The sequence below is a fragment of the Thermobia domestica genome, chromosome 15 (genome assembly GCF_964235325.1).
Source record: "Thermobia domestica chromosome 15, izTheDome1.hap1.1, whole genome shotgun sequence".
NCBI classification, from domain to species: Eukaryota; Metazoa; Arthropoda; class Insecta; order Zygentoma; family Lepismatidae; genus Thermobia; species Thermobia domestica.
Window position 1 is genome coordinate 15,992,865 of NC_137468.1, and position 18,772 is coordinate 16,011,636.

The 18,772-nt window shown below is 36.1% G+C and overlaps 1 protein-coding gene across 1 annotated transcript in view; it reads left to right on the forward strand.

Annotated features, from left to right (window-relative positions):
• LOC145672090 (protein CLP1 homolog) overlaps positions 1-18,772 on the forward strand; it is a 56,280-nt gene that overhangs the window by 18,716 nt on the left and 18,792 nt on the right. Inside the window, exons 3-4 of the mRNA XM_081741343.1 lie at positions 1,449-1,610; positions 12,694-12,916. Coding sequence (XP_081597469.1) covers positions 1,449-1,610; positions 12,694-12,916 — 385 coding nt within the window. The remainder of the gene's footprint in view (positions 1-1,448; positions 1,611-12,693; positions 12,917-18,772) is intronic.

Here is an 18,772-nt window from a genome sequence, read left to right on the forward strand (position 1 = left end):
TGTGTGTGAAGGTATTGTTTATATATATATATATATATATATATATATATATATATATATATATATATATATATATATATAGTATGGATATTTCAGTTCAACTATGTAAAAAGAGAATCATGCTTCCATCCGTGTTAGGCAGAAATGAGCTTTGAAAATTATGTAAGTTTTTCTTTAGTTAATTTTTTTAAGGGTGTTTCAGATGCTTCTGGAAGTTTTGGACATCGAAGGACACGTTAGCAGATAGGATGTGTCTATGGGAGGGTTGGTTGTTAGCATAATTTGGGTACTGTTATGTTGTTCCGAGAAAATGGGACTCAGCCTTTAAACTTCTCAAACTGTCAGAAGTACATTAATAAAAGGTATCTACTATACTAAGTTTATAGTTCACATAATTATGCAAAAGTTACCTACAAATTCTTAAAAAGAAAGAAAGAAAAAAGTTAGAAAATATACAGCTGAAAATTCAGCCTGCATTAATGTCTAGAACAGTGGTTCTGAACCTAATTCTTATTACGACCCACATTTTATCACATCCTCTTGCCAGCGACCTCCTTATAATTTCTCGCTTGTGTGGGATTTTTAATATACCTATTGCGGAGATCTCACGATATCCATGTATTTATTTATATAATAGTAGAATCCTTTTCGTGTATATAGTGGAGACAGTAACTTCCCTAAAACCAAATGGATGGATTAAAACCAAATTTTGTCAGTTCATTCATATTACAAATATCGAATCCGATCCTCATACTGTTTCAAAATGGAAGCCGTTTGAAGATTTTAAAACTTCATAACTCTCTTAATTTTGGTTCATACGATATAAAAAATATAGTAATTTCTAATTTTGGTTTTAAAAAAACTTGAACAGTTGTTAAAAAGTTATAGAGTATTTTAAATGACTTGATAATGTGCGTCACAAAAATTGAACCGGACATTTTCGCACTAGTAAAATCACACCATGCTCAGGTATCTCATTAGCTTTCAATTTTAACTGTATTTCAATATGCAGGTTTTGTTGCATTTGTATTTTTCTGGTATTTCAATGTACAGTTCTTGTTAGTTTCGTATCGTGCCTCTTTCACTTAAATTGATTTTTAAATAACTTTGCACCTGTTGAAAACGTGTGGTAAACCTATTTTTTGTTGTTCTTATCAGTGTGTATACAAATAAAAATATGCCTATCAGAACAAAGTTCAAAATAATATTTTAAAATATTTTCCGGTATTAGAGTCTAATTATATTTATCTCTTCCGCTTATCTTCGTGACGCCCATGAAACGCTCTCGTGACTCCCAGGTTGAGAAACCCTGGTCTGGAACATTTCTCTGTAGACACAATTTTTCATACTGTAGCCTCCTTTTCATTTTACTTATTTATTTATGTATTTATTCAAATTTATGAATTTGCTTTTATAATTCCTGATGTTGATTCTTTTTTGTATTGTAGCTTAAAATGGGGATGGCTGAGGTGTACGGTACGGAGCTAGTAAAAGGCAAGACCTATACTTTCCACACAGGAGCTAAAATAGCTGTTTTCACGTGGCATGGATGCACAGTTGAACTGACCGGAAAAACTGATGTAGTGTATGTGGCTAAGGAAACACCAATGGTTCGTATATATGTTTTATCTTTCCTTATTTTATGTCCGCTAGATGCAACTCTTTCCTCATTTCACCAATGTTCTTCATATACAGCGAAACTTATCCTAACAAACATCACTCAATAACAGCCACTTTTCAGTTCCCCGGCGGAATATCATTCGGTACAATGGAAAAGTTACATCTAAATAGCGGACATTCTCAATAACGGACGCGGACACTGAAAACTATTCCTCAACGCGTATGTAGAACTTCCAAATAACGGACAGCCAGGACTAAAACTCTTATATTTCCTGGAATTTCAAACAATAATGGGCAGTTTTCTAACATTATCGCTCATTGTTGAGTAAGGTATTGTATTTCTTATGTACTCCGTTTTTTTAAGTGCTTTTTTTTTTTTTTTTTTTTTTTTAAGCATAATTTGAACAATGGAATGGAGTCTCGTGCATTTTATCGTCGTCCGGCTACAAGTGATCCATTTGCAAGACGCAGGCATCGAGTACAGTACAGTGTAAAGGAAGGTCCTGTACTTGAAATTTCCTTTTACTGTACGTAGAAAACTGCATTAGGGTGCATTACGTATGAAAATAAACAGCAAGATAATGTTGCCTAAGTTTGTGTGTACACTGCAGTAATTTTTCTTGTGTAGCAACCTAAACTTTTTTCCGAATACCGGACGCTTGCGAATAACGGACAGTTTTACTTTTCCCGCTACTGTCTACTACATAGAAGTTTCACTGTATATGTAACAGGCATAGATTTAGAAGAAACTTGGTATAACTTAGACTATTTACATTTTTGTTTAAAAAAGAAAAGGATGTAAATCATATTATGTGTGCTAAGCTCTTTGTTAATTAGTCAAGATCACTTTGCTGTCAGTGACGTAACTAAGGGGGAGGGGCAATCAGGGCTTTTGCCCCGGGCGCCAAATTGAGGGGCGCAAAATTGGGCAAATATTTATTTTTACTATAAAGCAAGGAAAGGAGCTTTAGCAAACTAAGGATCATAAAAAATACCTTAGAAACTTAACAGGAGAAAACTCACTAACCCTTAGGAACATATCTATAGATCATATCCATAAGTTTGCTTTTAAGGACATTGTAAAAATCTTTGCAGCCAAAAGAGCACGCAAAGTTAAATTTGTGTTCCAGCTTTTTGTGTTTTCATTTAACTTATATCGATTTAAGAGATTTGCAAAATGTCCGAGTATAATAGTCGAGATAACAGCTTGACTGTTTGTCATAATTAAATATTCTGTTCTAAACCAACAGATTGTTGATTCATTCTACACATCCCGATATAATTGCAAAAACATGGAATTGCAATTATTATGACAAGACTGTAAGAATACGTCAAGCTTGCTATTCTCAGATTGTTTGGCAATCAAATACTGATTAGTTTGGTGTTCTATCTTGTACTAAAACTTAAATTATGTACTGCAATTTTGAAATCACCACTTGAGGAAAAAATGGAATAGGAGAATTACTGTGTGATGCCAATATCAGGTATAGTCAGGTAGCGTTTTGGTTTGGTTGGTCGGTATGGAAGTGGGGGGTGCTAAGGTGAGTTCTTGCCCCGGGTGGCAACTAGCCTATTTGCGTCGCAGTTTGCTTTGTTTAAATGCACTTTAGTTGCACTGAACTGTTTCAACAGTTTTTGTTTTGCCTTTGTCAGTAGCCCTGGGAAGCTCACATGAAAGTTTCTTTCTGTTAGAATTTCATTTTACACTTCCTGCAGGTGACCAATTGAAAAATGATGAGATGTAAACTCTTGTTAATGTAAATCTCCTTATCCGTTCTACTCATTATATAAATATGCGTCAAATCATATGTTTAAATAAGTATCCTTGTTAATATATTCGTTTCGCCAAATATTTGTACATGAACTGCATTCATGAACAGATTTTATTATTATTATTATTATTATTATTATTTATTATTATTTTTTCTAAAACTGTTATATCGGTTTTGAGAGCTGAAATTGAAAGATATGCTTAATCGTTCAAATAAAGCAGTATTGAAATAACAGCAGCACCTATTGTTAAAGTAGGCGCATTTCTATTACTGTTATTGAAATGTTATTTTTATTTAATGCTTATATTAATGATATTAATTCCCAACACGAATACAACAATATCTGTCATCCTTTCAAAAAATAAATTAGTTAACATCCGTACTAACGAAAAGAGGAAACTTTATTTTTTATTTATTATTTTATTTATTTATTTTATTTATTTGGGGGCGCGGTGGCTCAGTGGTAGAGCGTTCACCTCCGGTGCTTGGGGTCCCCTGGTTCGATCCCAGCTCGCGCCGCGTGGACTTTGTGGTGGACAAACACCGTGCTCGTAGGTTTTCTTGGGGTTCTCCCGTTTCCTCCCACTTTCTTCATTCCATCATTTCATTCATTTCTCATCTTCACCGTCTCCTTTAGCCTAACCGGCATAACCGTGGGACGTAAAACTCAAAGATTTCATTTTTTTTTTATTTATTTATTTTACACACACTAGATCCTCTATAGTTGCGAATTCTATAATACAGAAAGAGTGAAAAAGTGACTGAAGTGAAGCGACCCGGACTGTTCTTGGAAGCGGATTGGGTAGCGTAGTGGTTAACGCGTCGACACTGTATACCGGAGATCCCGGTTCGACTCCCGGTCCAGTGAGTCACTTTTCACTCTGTGCGTTATAAAATTCTCACCTATAAAGCAACTGGTATACTTAGAAAAAAATCCTCCTTTCCTTTAGTACATAAGAAATCACAACCGTTGTAAGGTGCTCGGTTTACGGACAAAGGATTATTTAATCACAGCAGGGGTCTGTGGTACAACCCATGTGGTCCGAGATGAGTTTTTTGGTGCTCAGACGCGCCTCTTTGGTTTCGGCACCTAAAGATTTAAACCGAAACAGGCTATCATCATTGCAATCTTCTCTTCCTTCTTTATTTCATCATTCATTTTCTTTTTTTAGAGCGGGGACAAGGACCAGGACGAGGGTTGGGTTACGAACACACTGAACAAACAAAACAATCAAAACGAAACAAAATAAAATTTAAAGAAAGAAAAAAAAACAGCAAATCCTAACTACTAACTACTATTCTCTAATGATTATTTAAGTCTTCTTTATCTAATCAAACTAATCTACTCTAGTTTCTGACTCAAGTCGAGCTTAACATTGATCCTATCATAAATATCATCATTCATTGCTTTTAGTCTATACTTAGTTCATCCATGTAGTATATTCTCTCTTCTTCTTTGTTTCATTTCGTTCAGGTTTTTCCTGTATGATTTGGTTTTTCACCTTTGTATATAATTTGATTCTCTCCCGTTTTTTATTCCGAGATGAGAGCATCAAGTTCGAGAGTAAGAGAGTGAATGGCTGCTGTGGGAAGGGAACTGGGTGGCGTAATGGTTAACGCATCGGCACGGTATGCCGGAGGTCCCGGATTCGAATCCCGGTCCAGGGGCCACGGTGGCTCAGTGGTAGAGCGTTCACCTCTGGTGCTTGGGGTCCAGGGTTCAAACCCTGCTCCCGCCACGTGAATTTTGTGGTGGACAAACATCGTGTGCGTGGGTTTTCTCGGGGTTCTCCCGTTTCCTCCCACTTTCTTCATTCCACCATTTCATTCATTTCTCATAATCACCGTCTCCTTTAGCCTAACCGGCATAACCGCGGGACGTAAAACTTAAAGATTTCATTTAACTTTTTTCGAATCCCGGTCCAGACAGTCACTTTTTCACTCTGTGTGCTGTAGTCCCGGGCAAGGGGTAGTGACGCGAAATACATCTTCTGGGTACCAGCTACAGAAGACTAGCCTCTCCTACCCAATTCCTATTCCCACCTCTTCGTGGTGCCTGGGAGTAACTTGGCTGCCAAGATGGAGATCGGGTACCCAACCCCGGTGGAAATCAAGGAGCCAAGGCCAACGGGAAAGGGATAGGCCCTCCTACTGGGGGGTCACAACGCTGGGCTAATCACCCGTCTGTCACTACAAGTTGATTCAGAGAAGACAACGAAGCCTCGGAACATCGGATAGAATGCGTCAGAAAAAATCATGGCAACAGACAAGGTTTAGATTTGGAACGTGGAACATAAAGAGCTTAACAGGAAAAGAAATAGAGCTGGTAAACGAAATAAGGAAGTACAAAATCCAAATACTGGGAATAAGTGAAGTTAAAAAAGAAGAGGGTAGGAGAAATTAAATTAGATCACGGATATACATTGAAATACTTGGAAGTAACCAAAGGAAGCCGTGCCAAAGAAGGAGTTGGAATCATTATGAGTCCAGAAACAGATAGCAAATGTACCGGATGGGAGGCGGTGAATTAAAGAATATTGGTAACTGACATAGAGATGGAAGAACAAATAACAGTTGTACAGGTATACTCTCTTACGGAAGACGCATACATAATCGAAGAAGAAACATTCTGTGCCGAACTAACAAGAACATTCGAAAAAGCACAACAAAGAAATAGAAATGTACTAGTAATTGGTGACTGGAATGCACATATAGGAAACGACCCCAGAAGACGACATGGTAGCATGGGAGTATACGGCGGAGAGGAAACAAGAAACGAGAACGGGAATAGAATGCTAGAATTCTGCATTGACAATCAAAAACATTTGCTTTAATGTGTACCAGGAAACTCAAGTGAAGTAAAAAATAAAATAATTTCATGAAAAACCCAAATCACAAGTAATCCAGAAGAACGTATTACGTACTGGTTGTTTGTTTATTTCGAGTGAAGAAAGTAGTTCTTAGAACAATATATAAACTCAAAGAAATTCAAACAGATTATCCTATTCTGATTTCATCTTTACCAGAGACGACATCGACGGCTGTCATGTTATTCTTTGTAAGATTTGAGAATGATTCTGAATCTTTCAAAATGTAAGTTACAAACTTTTCCTAATTGATTCTTGTCTCTTGAGAAGTAATTCTCATGGTGGTCTCGTTTAAACAGGACCCATTGTTAAAGCTAATGACTAGAGACCGGATGTTAGGCAAAATGCCTATTCTTTAATATTAAAGATATGATTAAAAAAATAACGTTTTAAAGTTTATATTGTGAGTTATAGTTCCAATTAAGGCAGTTTTATTTTGCCTATTTCGTCCCTTCCTGCCTTAATAATTGCTTTAGTGCCTAACATTGCCTATTCTATGCATTTTCTTCAATATAACACTTTATTGGGAGAATATATATATAGTTTAGTGGTTAAGAAAAGATTCTGCCTCTTCGGAGAAATATAAGTTATAAGATGCCGTAAAACTTTGGACTGCTATGTTTACTGATAAAGCGCTGTATAGAATGTACTTAAAAAAAAAAAAAAAAAAAAAAAAAAAAAAAGGAATAAATGTCAAGCTTCGTTTTGCTATATACAGTAAAAGAAGATATTAACAAACAGGCATGTTTCTATATTCTTCCTTGTTACGAGTTATTTTCATGCCTATTTTATTGGCTATTTTTTTAATTTTAAGTGCCTACTTGGCTGCCTATTTTCCAGATTTTTCATGCCTAAACATCCGGTCTCTACTAATGACTTCCTTTAATTCGCTTAATTATTATTATGAATGTGCAGGCAAAGATAAGTGCACTTAATTTCTCAGTTAGTATTCGTTGATTACAAATAGTCTGCTATATTTTGTAAAGAATTATGTAATTTATACCACAGTAAAAATTTTGTAATAAATCATATTTCTGAAATTCTTTTCTTTTAAAATAATGACAATTATTAGTTTAGTTTATTGAATGCTCAAATGAGTATTCACTGTTAATGAAATTTATAGAGCTTGAAATGAGATGAGGATACTACCACTAACAAGAAATCTGTACTATCGATATTACAATTGATATGCATATTCATCTCATTCTCAGTAAACCTTTGATTTTAATAGACCTTAATTTCATTAGACTAAACATCACAATCATATACATCTGCTTGATACCTTTAACCAGATCTGGCCATCAAACTTTAGAATTTGTTAAATTGGTCATTGCATCTAATCCAAAGTATTGTTCATGCAATTTCTGCAGATTGTGGTTGTCTAAGACTCCTAGGCAATGTCAATCACCCCTTTCAGAATAGACAGCTTCTAGATAGTACGTGTTGAAATAGTTAACTCAAATGAGCTTTATATTCTTCCTTTTTGAGATAAACAGGCAGCTTATTTTGGCCGGCCTTCCTTCATCCATCTCCGTGTCCGTTCCAACGCATCATTCCTAGATTCTTGAATGATTTCTCCAGTAGACAAGATACGAATCGCTATCTTAGAGGCATGGAGAGGCAATCGGGACAGATAATATACTAGTCGAATTCACGTCAAGAATTTAGGAGATAAAGGCAAGGAAGAATTGTTCCGACTATGCAATGAAATATATGAAACAGGAGAGTGGCCAAAAGACTTTCTGACGACGATCATGATACCGATAGCTAAGAAATAACCTAAAGAGATGTGAGGATTATAAGACTATTAGTCTCATATCTCATACAGCAAAAAATTTGCTTCAAATTCTGAACAGAAAGTTGTATGGAAGAACAAATTAAAAAGTTGAGGAGGAATAGTTCGGATTCAGGAGAGGTAAGGACACAAGAGATGCAATTGGATTATTAAGGGTGATCGGTGGAAGTTTATAGAAAAAGGGAAAGTCGTGTGTGTGGTATTTATTGTTCTACAAAAGGCTTTAGACCTAGTGATGTCAACCGGCTAGCGCCACCGGCTCAGCTTTACCGCCTGCTCGGTTCTGTTGAAATGATGTAACAGATTGAGCCAGCTCAATTGGAATGAGCCATTGGCTCGGTTTAGGCGAGCCATCGCCTCGAGCCGGCTCGGTTGGGTGAGCTGTTGGCTCGGCCCACTTCTCGGTTCGGCTTGGTAGTGACTGAGCCTAGCCGCTCGAGCTGTTGATAACACTATTGTGAATTAGAATGATCATTCATTTAAAATCTCAAAAGATGAAATTTGGTGATAAGCGCTTCTAGTTTTTCCTAGTTCTTCCGCTCTAAAGCTTAGCAACAAGAAAAAGAAAAGGGACCAGAAGGAGCTCGCTTTCTGCACAAACCCACCACAAAGGAGTGAATAAATTTTTCGGTAAAGACAACTGCTTGTGATTCATTTCCAATAAATGATATTAAAAAATCACTTGACGAGACAGTGTATTTCATTGAATCAATACACCAGTAATTCTCGACAGGGAGTACAAATGCTCGCGACGACGGAGGAAACCTCCCCTTTGGCTGTGGTACCAATTTGTCATTCAATCGTTTGGTCTTGGCGAATGAAGATCGTATTCGCAGGCTACTTAGAATGGCTAACAAGACAGTGCACAGCGAAGCCCGTGAAATAATTCTGAATGTTTCAATGTGGTAGCCCTATCCGTATCCATCTATTGAAGGATCTCGGCCACAGCAACTCGTCCCTCCTCTTTCGAGGGAGGTACGGCGGTACAAGTTAACACATATCAACAGTAGCACTAACAGGGCCACATTGCCGATCTACATGGAAGCAGCCGCGTAACCACGAATTTTGGTTTGGTGGCGCGAGTATCGGATTTGTGAACTCCTTGTGGATATGCAATGAGGGGATGGAATTACATACACTAGTTGAGTTGCATAAGCAGAAGTGTTTCCGTCATTATTATTATTATTATTATTTTAATTTTTAAAGTGAAACCCAACGTTCTTAATCGGTTTATCACATTACTCTAAATAGGAAGGAGCATTTCACTTCCTCGCGATTGACCGATTTCAAAGCCATGCAATACCACGAAATGGGGGTCAGCAAAGTACACACTTCATTCAAGTTTTATTGGACTCGGACAAATGATCAAGTAGAATAGTTGTTAACTTATCTCAAAGAATGTAGTTATTTACTTTCGAACAACATCAAACTTCAAAGTGGAAATTCGAAGGAAGAGAGGGGGCGCGGTGGCTCAGTGGTAGAGCGTTCAGCTCCGGTGCTTGGGGTCCCTGGTTCGATCCCAGCTCGCGCCGTGTGGACTTTGTAGTGGACAAACACCGTGCTCGTGGGTTTTCTCGGGGTTCTCCCGTTTCCTCCCGCTTTCTTCATTCCAGCATTTCCTTCATTTCTCATCATCACCGTCTCCTTTAGCCTAACCGGCATAACCGTGGGATGTAAAACTTACAGATTTCATTTCATTTCATTTCGAAGGAAGAGAATGGAAAAATAAAAAATACAATTTTGCAAGGAAAACTTAGAACCACTTACTTATAAAACTTTTAGTTAAACAGGCACAGTTAAAACTTTCAAACCGTTCTTACTTTCTTTTATTCTGGCTACATGACATACCCACCTGAGCCTTCTAGACTTGATGACCCTAACAGTATTTAGTAAGCAAAGCACAAAATATACAGGGTGTTACAAAATGTGTCACAGTATTTTGGGAACAGATTTCTCATATCAAAATAAGAAAAAAAAAAAAACTTCATATGGACTTGTACTCAAAAGTGGATAGTTTCGGAGCTATAGGGTGCCGAAAACGTGAAACAAGTGCAGTTTAAAAGTTCATAGCTCCACTACTATGGGACCTATCGTAGTCGGATCAAGACATCACTGAGGAACTCTTATGTGAACTATCCAAATATCGATGTTTAAGAATGCTCCAGTACATGCACACCAATTTTTTAGAGAGGTAGGTAGAGAGTGATCAAGTACTCCCAAACAGCCTCTGTAGAAATAATTGTGCAAGTAGCGGAGGATCTGAAAGATGGATATTTGGATAAGTTCACATACTAATTCTTCAGTGATGTCTTGACTCGAGGACGATCGATTCTATAGTAGTGGAACTATGGACCTTCATTTTTTCACGTTTTCAGCACCTTATAACTAGGAAGCTATGCACTTCCGACCACAGGTCCATATGAACTTTTTTTAATCTTATTTTGATGTGAGGAATATATTTCCAAAATTTTCTAACGAATTTTTGTAACACCCTGTATATTAACAATACTTGTATAGTTTCGGTAACGTAACATCGCTTTCATCAGATATTAAATAACGTCTCTGATGAAGGCAATGTTATATTGCCGAAACGATTATACAAGTATTATTAATATATATATTTAATGCTTTGCTCAATTTTGTTTTATTAATAAAGTGTGTATCTCTACTAATTGTAAATAAACGATCTTGAACACTGCAAGTACTTCTTGCATGTTTAAATGTTTAAAGTATATTACAATAATGACTCATTGTATTGTAATATACTTTAAACATTTAAACATGCAAGAAGTACTTGCAGTGTTCACTGAGTGATTTGCATTTTAAGATCATTGACTTATTGTCAGTTCATAATTACCTATTGAGTGTTTGCTGTTTGTATCTTATAATATAGTACATATCAAGGATTTTTTAGTACACACAAAATCAGAAGACAAGAAAATTTTATTCCCAAAGTTTTAACTGATTACATTACATTTTTTACACAGACAGACACACAGAAACACACACACACACACACATACACCTACCTTTTTTTTTCTTTCTTTCTTTCTTTCTTTCTTTCTTTCTTTCTTTCTTTCTTTCTTTCTTTCTTTCTTTCTTTCTTTCTTTTTCTTTCTTTCTTTCTTTCTTTCTTTCTTTCTTTCTTTCTTTCTTTCTTTCTTTTTCTTTCTTTCTTTCTTTCTTTCTTTCTTTCTTTCTTTCTTTCTTTCTTTCTTTCTTTCTTTCTTTCTTTCTTTCTTTCTTTCTTTCTTTTTTTTCTGTCTGTCTTTCTTTCTTTCTTTCTTTCTTTCTTTCTTTCTTTCTTTCTTTCTTTCTTTCTTTCTTTCTTTCTTTCTTTCTTTTTCTTTCTTTCTTTCTTTCTTTCTTTCTTTCTTTCTTTCTTTCTTTCTTTCTTTTTTTTCTGTCTGTCTGTCTTTCTTTCTTTCTTTCTTTCTTTCTTTCTTTCTTTCTTTCTTTCTTTCTTTCTTTCTTTCTTTCTTTCTTTCTTTCTTTTTCTTTCTTTCTTTCTTTCTTTCTTTCTTTCTTTTTCTTTCTTTCTTTTTCTTTCTTTCTTTTTCTTTCTTTCTTTCTTTCTTTATTTCTTTCTTTCTTTCTTTCTTTCTTTCTTTCTTTCTTTCTTTCTTTCTTTCTTTCTTTCTTTCTCTTTCTTTCTTTCTTTCTCTTTCTTTCTTTCTTTCTTTCTTTCTTTCTTTCTTTCTTTCTTTCTTTCTTTTTCTGTCTGTCTGTCTTTGTTTGTTTGTTTGTTTAAGTACTTAATTACTTACTCGCATGCGTGCTCGCTCGCTTGCTCTGAAGGCAGGTAATATGCATAAACATCTGTAATATGAAACACTACTGGGTCCTTATGTTAAAAAAGGTAACAACCTTTTTGTATGTTGTTTTTGGCGGAAGAGAAACGGAATATTTTGTTTTTGTAAATATTTCAGATGTTTATGCACATTATCTGTCTTCAGGGAACGTTGAAAAAAAGTAAAATGAAATCATTTAGTTTAACGTCCTACGATTATGCCCTTTAGGCTAAGGGAGACGATAATTAAGACAAGTGTATTATGACAAGTAGAATAATTGGTGGAATGAGAAAGTGGGAGGAACCGAGAGTACCTCGAAAAAACCCACGGACACGATGTTGTCCACTACAAACTTACTTATCCGGGGATCAAACCAGGGACCCGACGCAGCAGAGGTATGCGCTCTACCACTGAGCCACCGTGCCGTCTTAGGGAACATGAAGGTGAGTGTGAATATTATAGATAAATATTCCTTACGTTTTCTAAGAAACTATAATTATCCCATTACTTTTGATCCGCAGGATGGATAAACAACGATTTCTTACACCATGCATTTTATGTAACAGGAAGTTAGACGGGCCAAGGAAGAAGTTAGGAGTGCCTCGAAACTGTACACAGATTTTATATATTTTGAATGCTTAAAGCCACGAGAATTAATCATAATTTCAATGAATTCAAAAGTATTCACGGTTTGTTTAAAAAAAACTGTTATTTTCTTTTTATTTCTCTCTTTTTTTTATTTCCTCTTATTTTGAAAATGTAAAGGAAGACATATAAAAACGGATCCTTCCAATTAAAAATAATATTGTTTATTGGAATATATTATGTATATATATATTTGTTTGCAGGTGATGTACTTAAACGCTCACACAGCCCTTGAACAGCTACGTAAACAAGCTGAAGAGAAAGAGGATAAAGGAGGGCCCATCACAATGGTTGTGGGACCAACTGATGTAGGAAAATCTACATTGTGCCGTCTGCTTCTGAATTATGCAGTGCGAATGGGCAGACGACCAATATTTGTTGATTTGGATGTGGGTCAAGGAGCTATTTCTATTCCAGGAGCAATAGGTATGGCACTTACTTTCTAGTATAAATATTATTTGAGTGCACTCATTATTATTATTATTATTATTATTATTATTATTATTATTATTATTATTATTATTATTATTATTATTATTATTATTATTATTATTATTGGTGGCGGTGGTGGTGGTGTCGTCGTCGTCGTCGTCGTCGTCGTCGTCGTACTGACTTCAGAAATATTCGGATGTCAATAGTGTCACCTCATTAGATCCCATTGGTTTGTTGTTTAACCATTAACTAGTACATGTTGATGGGGCTAATCACCTTTCACAATTACCTAATTGCTTTACAAAGCTTTTATCATGCCAGCCATGCTGAGTAAAGATTTTCCTCATTCACACGGACAAATGCCGAGATGGTACCTGACATCATGGTCCCAGGCCGCTTCCTTCCTCCCCCAACCCTTTCTTCCTTCCCTCTCTAATCCCTCGGATAGTGTGATCACCGAGGGACGTCATCCCTCATACGCGACTGGCTAACATGGTCGTAGATACCAAAAGCCTAGAAATCTAATTCCTAATCCTAATATAGTCGTAAGAATGAAAATTAGTTATGGTAGCAACCAAACTATCTCTATCTGCAAAGTAAATGAACAACCCAGACCACAAAGTAACTCCGTATCCAAACTACCAAATACTTCTAGTATGTTTTCACTTATATATCATAATTAGATCTAAATTCATTCATACTGTTTTCATCCATAAGTCATACATGAAGCTCGAAGGAAAACGAGCGTATGAATCGGACACGTCAATAAATGAGATACAAAAAAAATAGTTATTACATACTTTTTTAAAAAAAAAGTACTGTGGTGTTGTGTGCGACAAGATTAGACTATACACTCTGTAAGCCGCATTTGGCAGACAGGTATTCATCTACTGAATAAAAATAATTGTTCAATAGATACTTCTTTGTAACTGATTTAAATATATTCATTGGCTCAATGTTACTAATATCTTTAGGGAGGTTATTTCCTCGATATTTGGACCTACATCTTGTCTAACTTTGTACTACCACAGTTAATACAAAAACACTCGAGAATCAAAAGACAGAATGAATTACATAGGCTAGTTGGCTATCTACGTGGTGTCAAAGTACTCACTTTACTCTTCTGTGTGCTGTTACGGATTTGTTCAGAAAAACATACTAAACGTAAAGTTTTTCGCTCACTGCTGTCAGCATTGTAGGTTATAATATGGATAGAATGGGTGAGAATAAATTACAGAGGTAATACCTAAAAATATTAACATGCTCCACTAGTAAACACTTATAACTGAGGATTCAGAGTACTGCTTTCTACCGTCTTCCTTGGGTACTGGCTTCTGGAATAGTCCCTAAAGAAACAGTTGATAACAACCTGGTTCAGAGGTCACGTCCTGTTTAAGCGCAAATTCAGAAAAGTATAAAAAAAGTGATACGACATAGGTAGCCACAGTGGTTCGGAAATCAAGGTTTGACTGTATTTTACCTTTTGCGCACATGTATGCATATACACGAATGACAAGCTAATAGTTCCATAAGTATTCGCACACACACATAAAAAAAAAAAGAAAAAATACATTTTACGAATTCATATTTATTGAATGTATGCGTATATATACGTAGTGAAAGAAAGGATACTGAGAAGTACACACAAATTTTCACTTGCCAAAGCACGAATGCTTAAGCGAACAACACTCTACACACACTTCTGAAATATGAAATATTTAATACGACAAAGAAAAAATATAAGGATACGTATGGCAAATAAATGAACTTAGAATATAGCCCTTATAGTTATTCTTCTTATTACATGAACTAAAACTCTGTTCACTTCGATGTTTGGCGTTCACTAGTGAACGGAGAGAGTAAGTATGGGGTTGGGTAAAACACTATTTTCCAACGAAGTCTTGTTACCTTCAAGAACCACACACTTCACAATATTAATTATGTAGAATACATTTTTGTTAACTTATCCTTTGTAGTATGCTAGTGTTATAGTCCCACAAATTTATTCAATGTTTAGTCGAGACCATATGTGACCTATAATACAAGTAAGTCCGTTCCGAGGAGGCTTTCACGTGCCTTCCTTCGTGAATACCAAGCGCGAACTTGTCGCTTCTACCAACGTCCGGGAAGATCCCGAAAGAATGCCTTTGGTTGGCGGTGTCTTTTAGGATTTGCTTTGGAAAAATTCACATATTTTATATTCATAATCAACGCAAATATAGTCATGAATATTGTGTAGTCCTGGCAGCACGTCTTTTTGTCCCGTGGGAACATGAATTTGTTGTCCAGGTAGAGTAAGTGTTGCAGACCAACTTTAGAAATTCAGTCTATAAGTAATGGATATCTTATATGTTAGTCCAATGTAAATTAGTTTAATAGAAAAGAATACAGATTGGCAATTCTGGAAGGTAAGCTTCGCATCTGCAATTTACACAGATTACAAGCGTAGTTCCCACCGTAGTTTAGATAGTAAAGCGTTAGTGTGTCGTTGCATTTAGTCTGTCAGTGTAACAATTTCGTATTTAAAAAAGTTTCTAAACGCTGCTAATCACTTATATGAAAAGTATACACAAAATAGTTTTAGTAATCAAAATCATGAGTTGGTAACTTCACTCAAGAAAAGAAAAAAGTGTCTGCTGTTCTGAAGCACTCTGCTAATGAGATAAACATTCAGTTCAATAAAGAATGTCTCCTTTATATTATCCTTGATGTCAGCCTGCATGCAAAAGAATAGTGGTTTCTTTCTTGCTATATAGCGTCTAGAATGAAGAAAGATTTTTTTTTTTTTTTTACTTGAAAAAAAAAATTAATTTTGCATGATGATTTGAAGTCGGCGAGAATATACAGTTTGCTCAATAAGTGAGTTGTTTGGCCGACCTGACAGTCATAGAACACAGTTTTTAAATCCTTGTGTTTCTTCTGTGTTAGGTAACGATTGTGAAGGTTGGTTAATTTGAATTTAATTTTCCATTCAGCACCTATATGAAACGTATACGTATAGCTTAACATGGGGTCCGAAACACATGAGCTTCCACCGGGAATCGAACCCGGGTTTCCTGCACTGCATTTTAATTCCATATAACCATGAGAAGTTTGATAGTGAATGATGTTATTCCAACTTTTGCCTAGTTTGCCCATGTAGAAATTTAAACTGGATTTCTTATTTCGAATGAAAAAGGTCTCCTATGCGTATGTTTCTAAGAACAATGAAAAATATTTTGATCACTTTCACTTTATCGATGCTTTCTTCTGTATCTTTAGGTGTTGTGAAAGACGTGCTGCATGGACATCTTTGTATTTATCGTCATGAATAACTTTTTTTTTTTTTTAGTTTAAGGTGTCTGGCATGCAAATCAATTGTATAAATTCTTGGCATGTACATAAGACTTCATATACAACTGCAGAATCCGGCGAGTTAGTGAAGAAAATTTTATGACTTGCTAAGTGCACTAATGCTGAGTTAAAATTGTACTCTCTGACAACTATGTGCAATTTGTTTGAAATCTAAGGCATATCTATTCCCTTCTTGATTGTCTTCTTTTGTTTTCGTACTGTTCGTTTTGACTACTGTTTCAACCTGGTTTAACCATTTTTTTTTTTCAGCAAGTGTCAATGCTGTAACCATTTCTCCTTCCGATGTTTAATAAGAAGTTGATGTTAGTAGTTTTGTCATTATTAATAAAAACATAGAAGCTCAGAATTGAGCTTCTTTGAGAGATATTCTCCCAAGCAGTAGCGTAGCCAGGATGTGTGTTTGGGGGAGGGGGGGCAAGTGCTGTTTCAGATACATATAGAAAAATTACAAACATCAAAGTACCAAAGTACATTGTCGGACCTCTTTGGGAGGGTCCTGGCCCTTCGCCCCCCCCCTTCCCTACGCCACTGCTCCCAAGTGTTAGCTTTTATTTGAATGTGCCTACTCCTGCCACATTTACTTTTCTATATAAATAAGTCGTATTGTTTTCGAATTGGTAGTATTTTATATATTGTAGCTCTGCAAATTCTACAATTTCGGTTTGAAAGTGATTCAGCGCTTTATTAAAAAAAATCTACAAAATAAAATGATTTTGAAATCGAGTAAACACTAAATAGCCTTCACACTAGGATCCTGTGACCCGCTCACATGAGCTGCAGCTGCTAGCTTTACATTGTCTTAAATATACGCCTTTATACGTGCGCTTCGGTGCAAATGAGCCGTGGCTCTAAGCTGCTATGAAGATTACCCCGGGGGGCGCAGTGGCTCAGTGGTAGAGCGTTCACCTCCGGTGCTTGGGGTCCATGCTTCGATCCCAGCTCGCGCCGTGTGGACTTGGTGGTGAACAAACACCGTGCTCGTGGGTTTTCTCGGGGTTCTCCCGTTTCCTCCCATTTTCTTCATTCCACCATTTTACTCATCTCTCATCATCACCGTCTCCTTTAGCCTAACCGGCATAACCGTGGAACGTAAAACTTACAAATTTCATTTCATTCTTTTCAACATTACCCCACCAGTAGCTGGCTCGAGCGGGCTGCTGGCAGGGAAGAACAACACACAGTCTTATGAGATCCCTTCACACTTAAGCGTGAACTCGTTTGGAATGGAGAAAAGTGTACATATATTTGATGTTGAAACTTTTCTCATTTTGGTGTTACTCTGATGAACTGTATATTTTATACCATTATGCAGTTTGTCAAACGAAGATATAGACATCCTGAAGTAAGTGAAGAATCCATCGATGTGTTTATCTTTGTCAAAAAACAAAAACAAAATGTTTTTTCATATAGCATTCCAAGAGGCTTACGCTGCCTTCACACTAGGATTTTGTGAGCCGCTCACATGAACTTGTAATATGAAGGCATTGAATACGTGTGAACCGCTCAAATGATCGTGATACCAAAATGGCAGTTATGCTAGAGTCAGAAGAATCTGCAGCTTTAATCTTGGCGATAAATTGCTAGAGAAAAAGGAAAAAGAAGATACAGAACAATGTGGATTCATCCTATATATCGATCAAGACTAGAAGAACGTTCTTTTTACAATCTGTTTCCTAAATTGAAAGAAGATGAAAGAAAATTCTTTAGTTACTTCATAATGTCTATATCTTCGTTTGACGAACTGTATAATAGTATAAAGTATGTATTTCATCAGAGTAACACCAAAATGAGAAAATTTTCAACATCAAATATATGTACACTTTTCTCCATTCCAAACGAGTTCACGCTTAAGTGTGAAGGGATCTCATAAGACTGTGTGTTATTTTCTTCCCTGCCAGCAGCCCGCTCGAGCCAGCTACTGGCGGAGTAATCTTCATAGCAGCTTAGAGCCACGGCTAACTTGAACCGAAGCGCATGTGTAAAGGCGTACGTTTAAGACAATGTAAAGCTAGCAGCTCACAGGATCTTAGTGTGAAACGAGCTGATGTAATTTGAACTAAAGTGAAAATATGAGCATTAATAATTATATTTAGTGTTTCTCAGCTTATTCAAATCAGATCATAATTATCTAGAAACTTAGTGCAAGAGTTCAGGTCGCGGGACGTATTTTTTGATAAAAATAGTAAGCTATCACTCTCGCTAGAAGGAATGAGAGAGAGAGAGAGAGAAAAAGCAATTTGTATTAAGTAATAAATATCTTCAACGCGACCTACCACGTTGCGACCAATCCTCATTCAAATCTCCCAAGTTTGAGTGACGATTGGGAATGCATGATATGTAACCATGCTGAGAGAGATGATTGGGAACTTCATGCAATACGTTGTTATTATAGTGTAAAGGTGATGACGTAATCTCTCAAACCAGCGATAACAAAATATAAATCCATTATGCAGTGTAAAAATAATGTATATATATATATATATATATATATATATA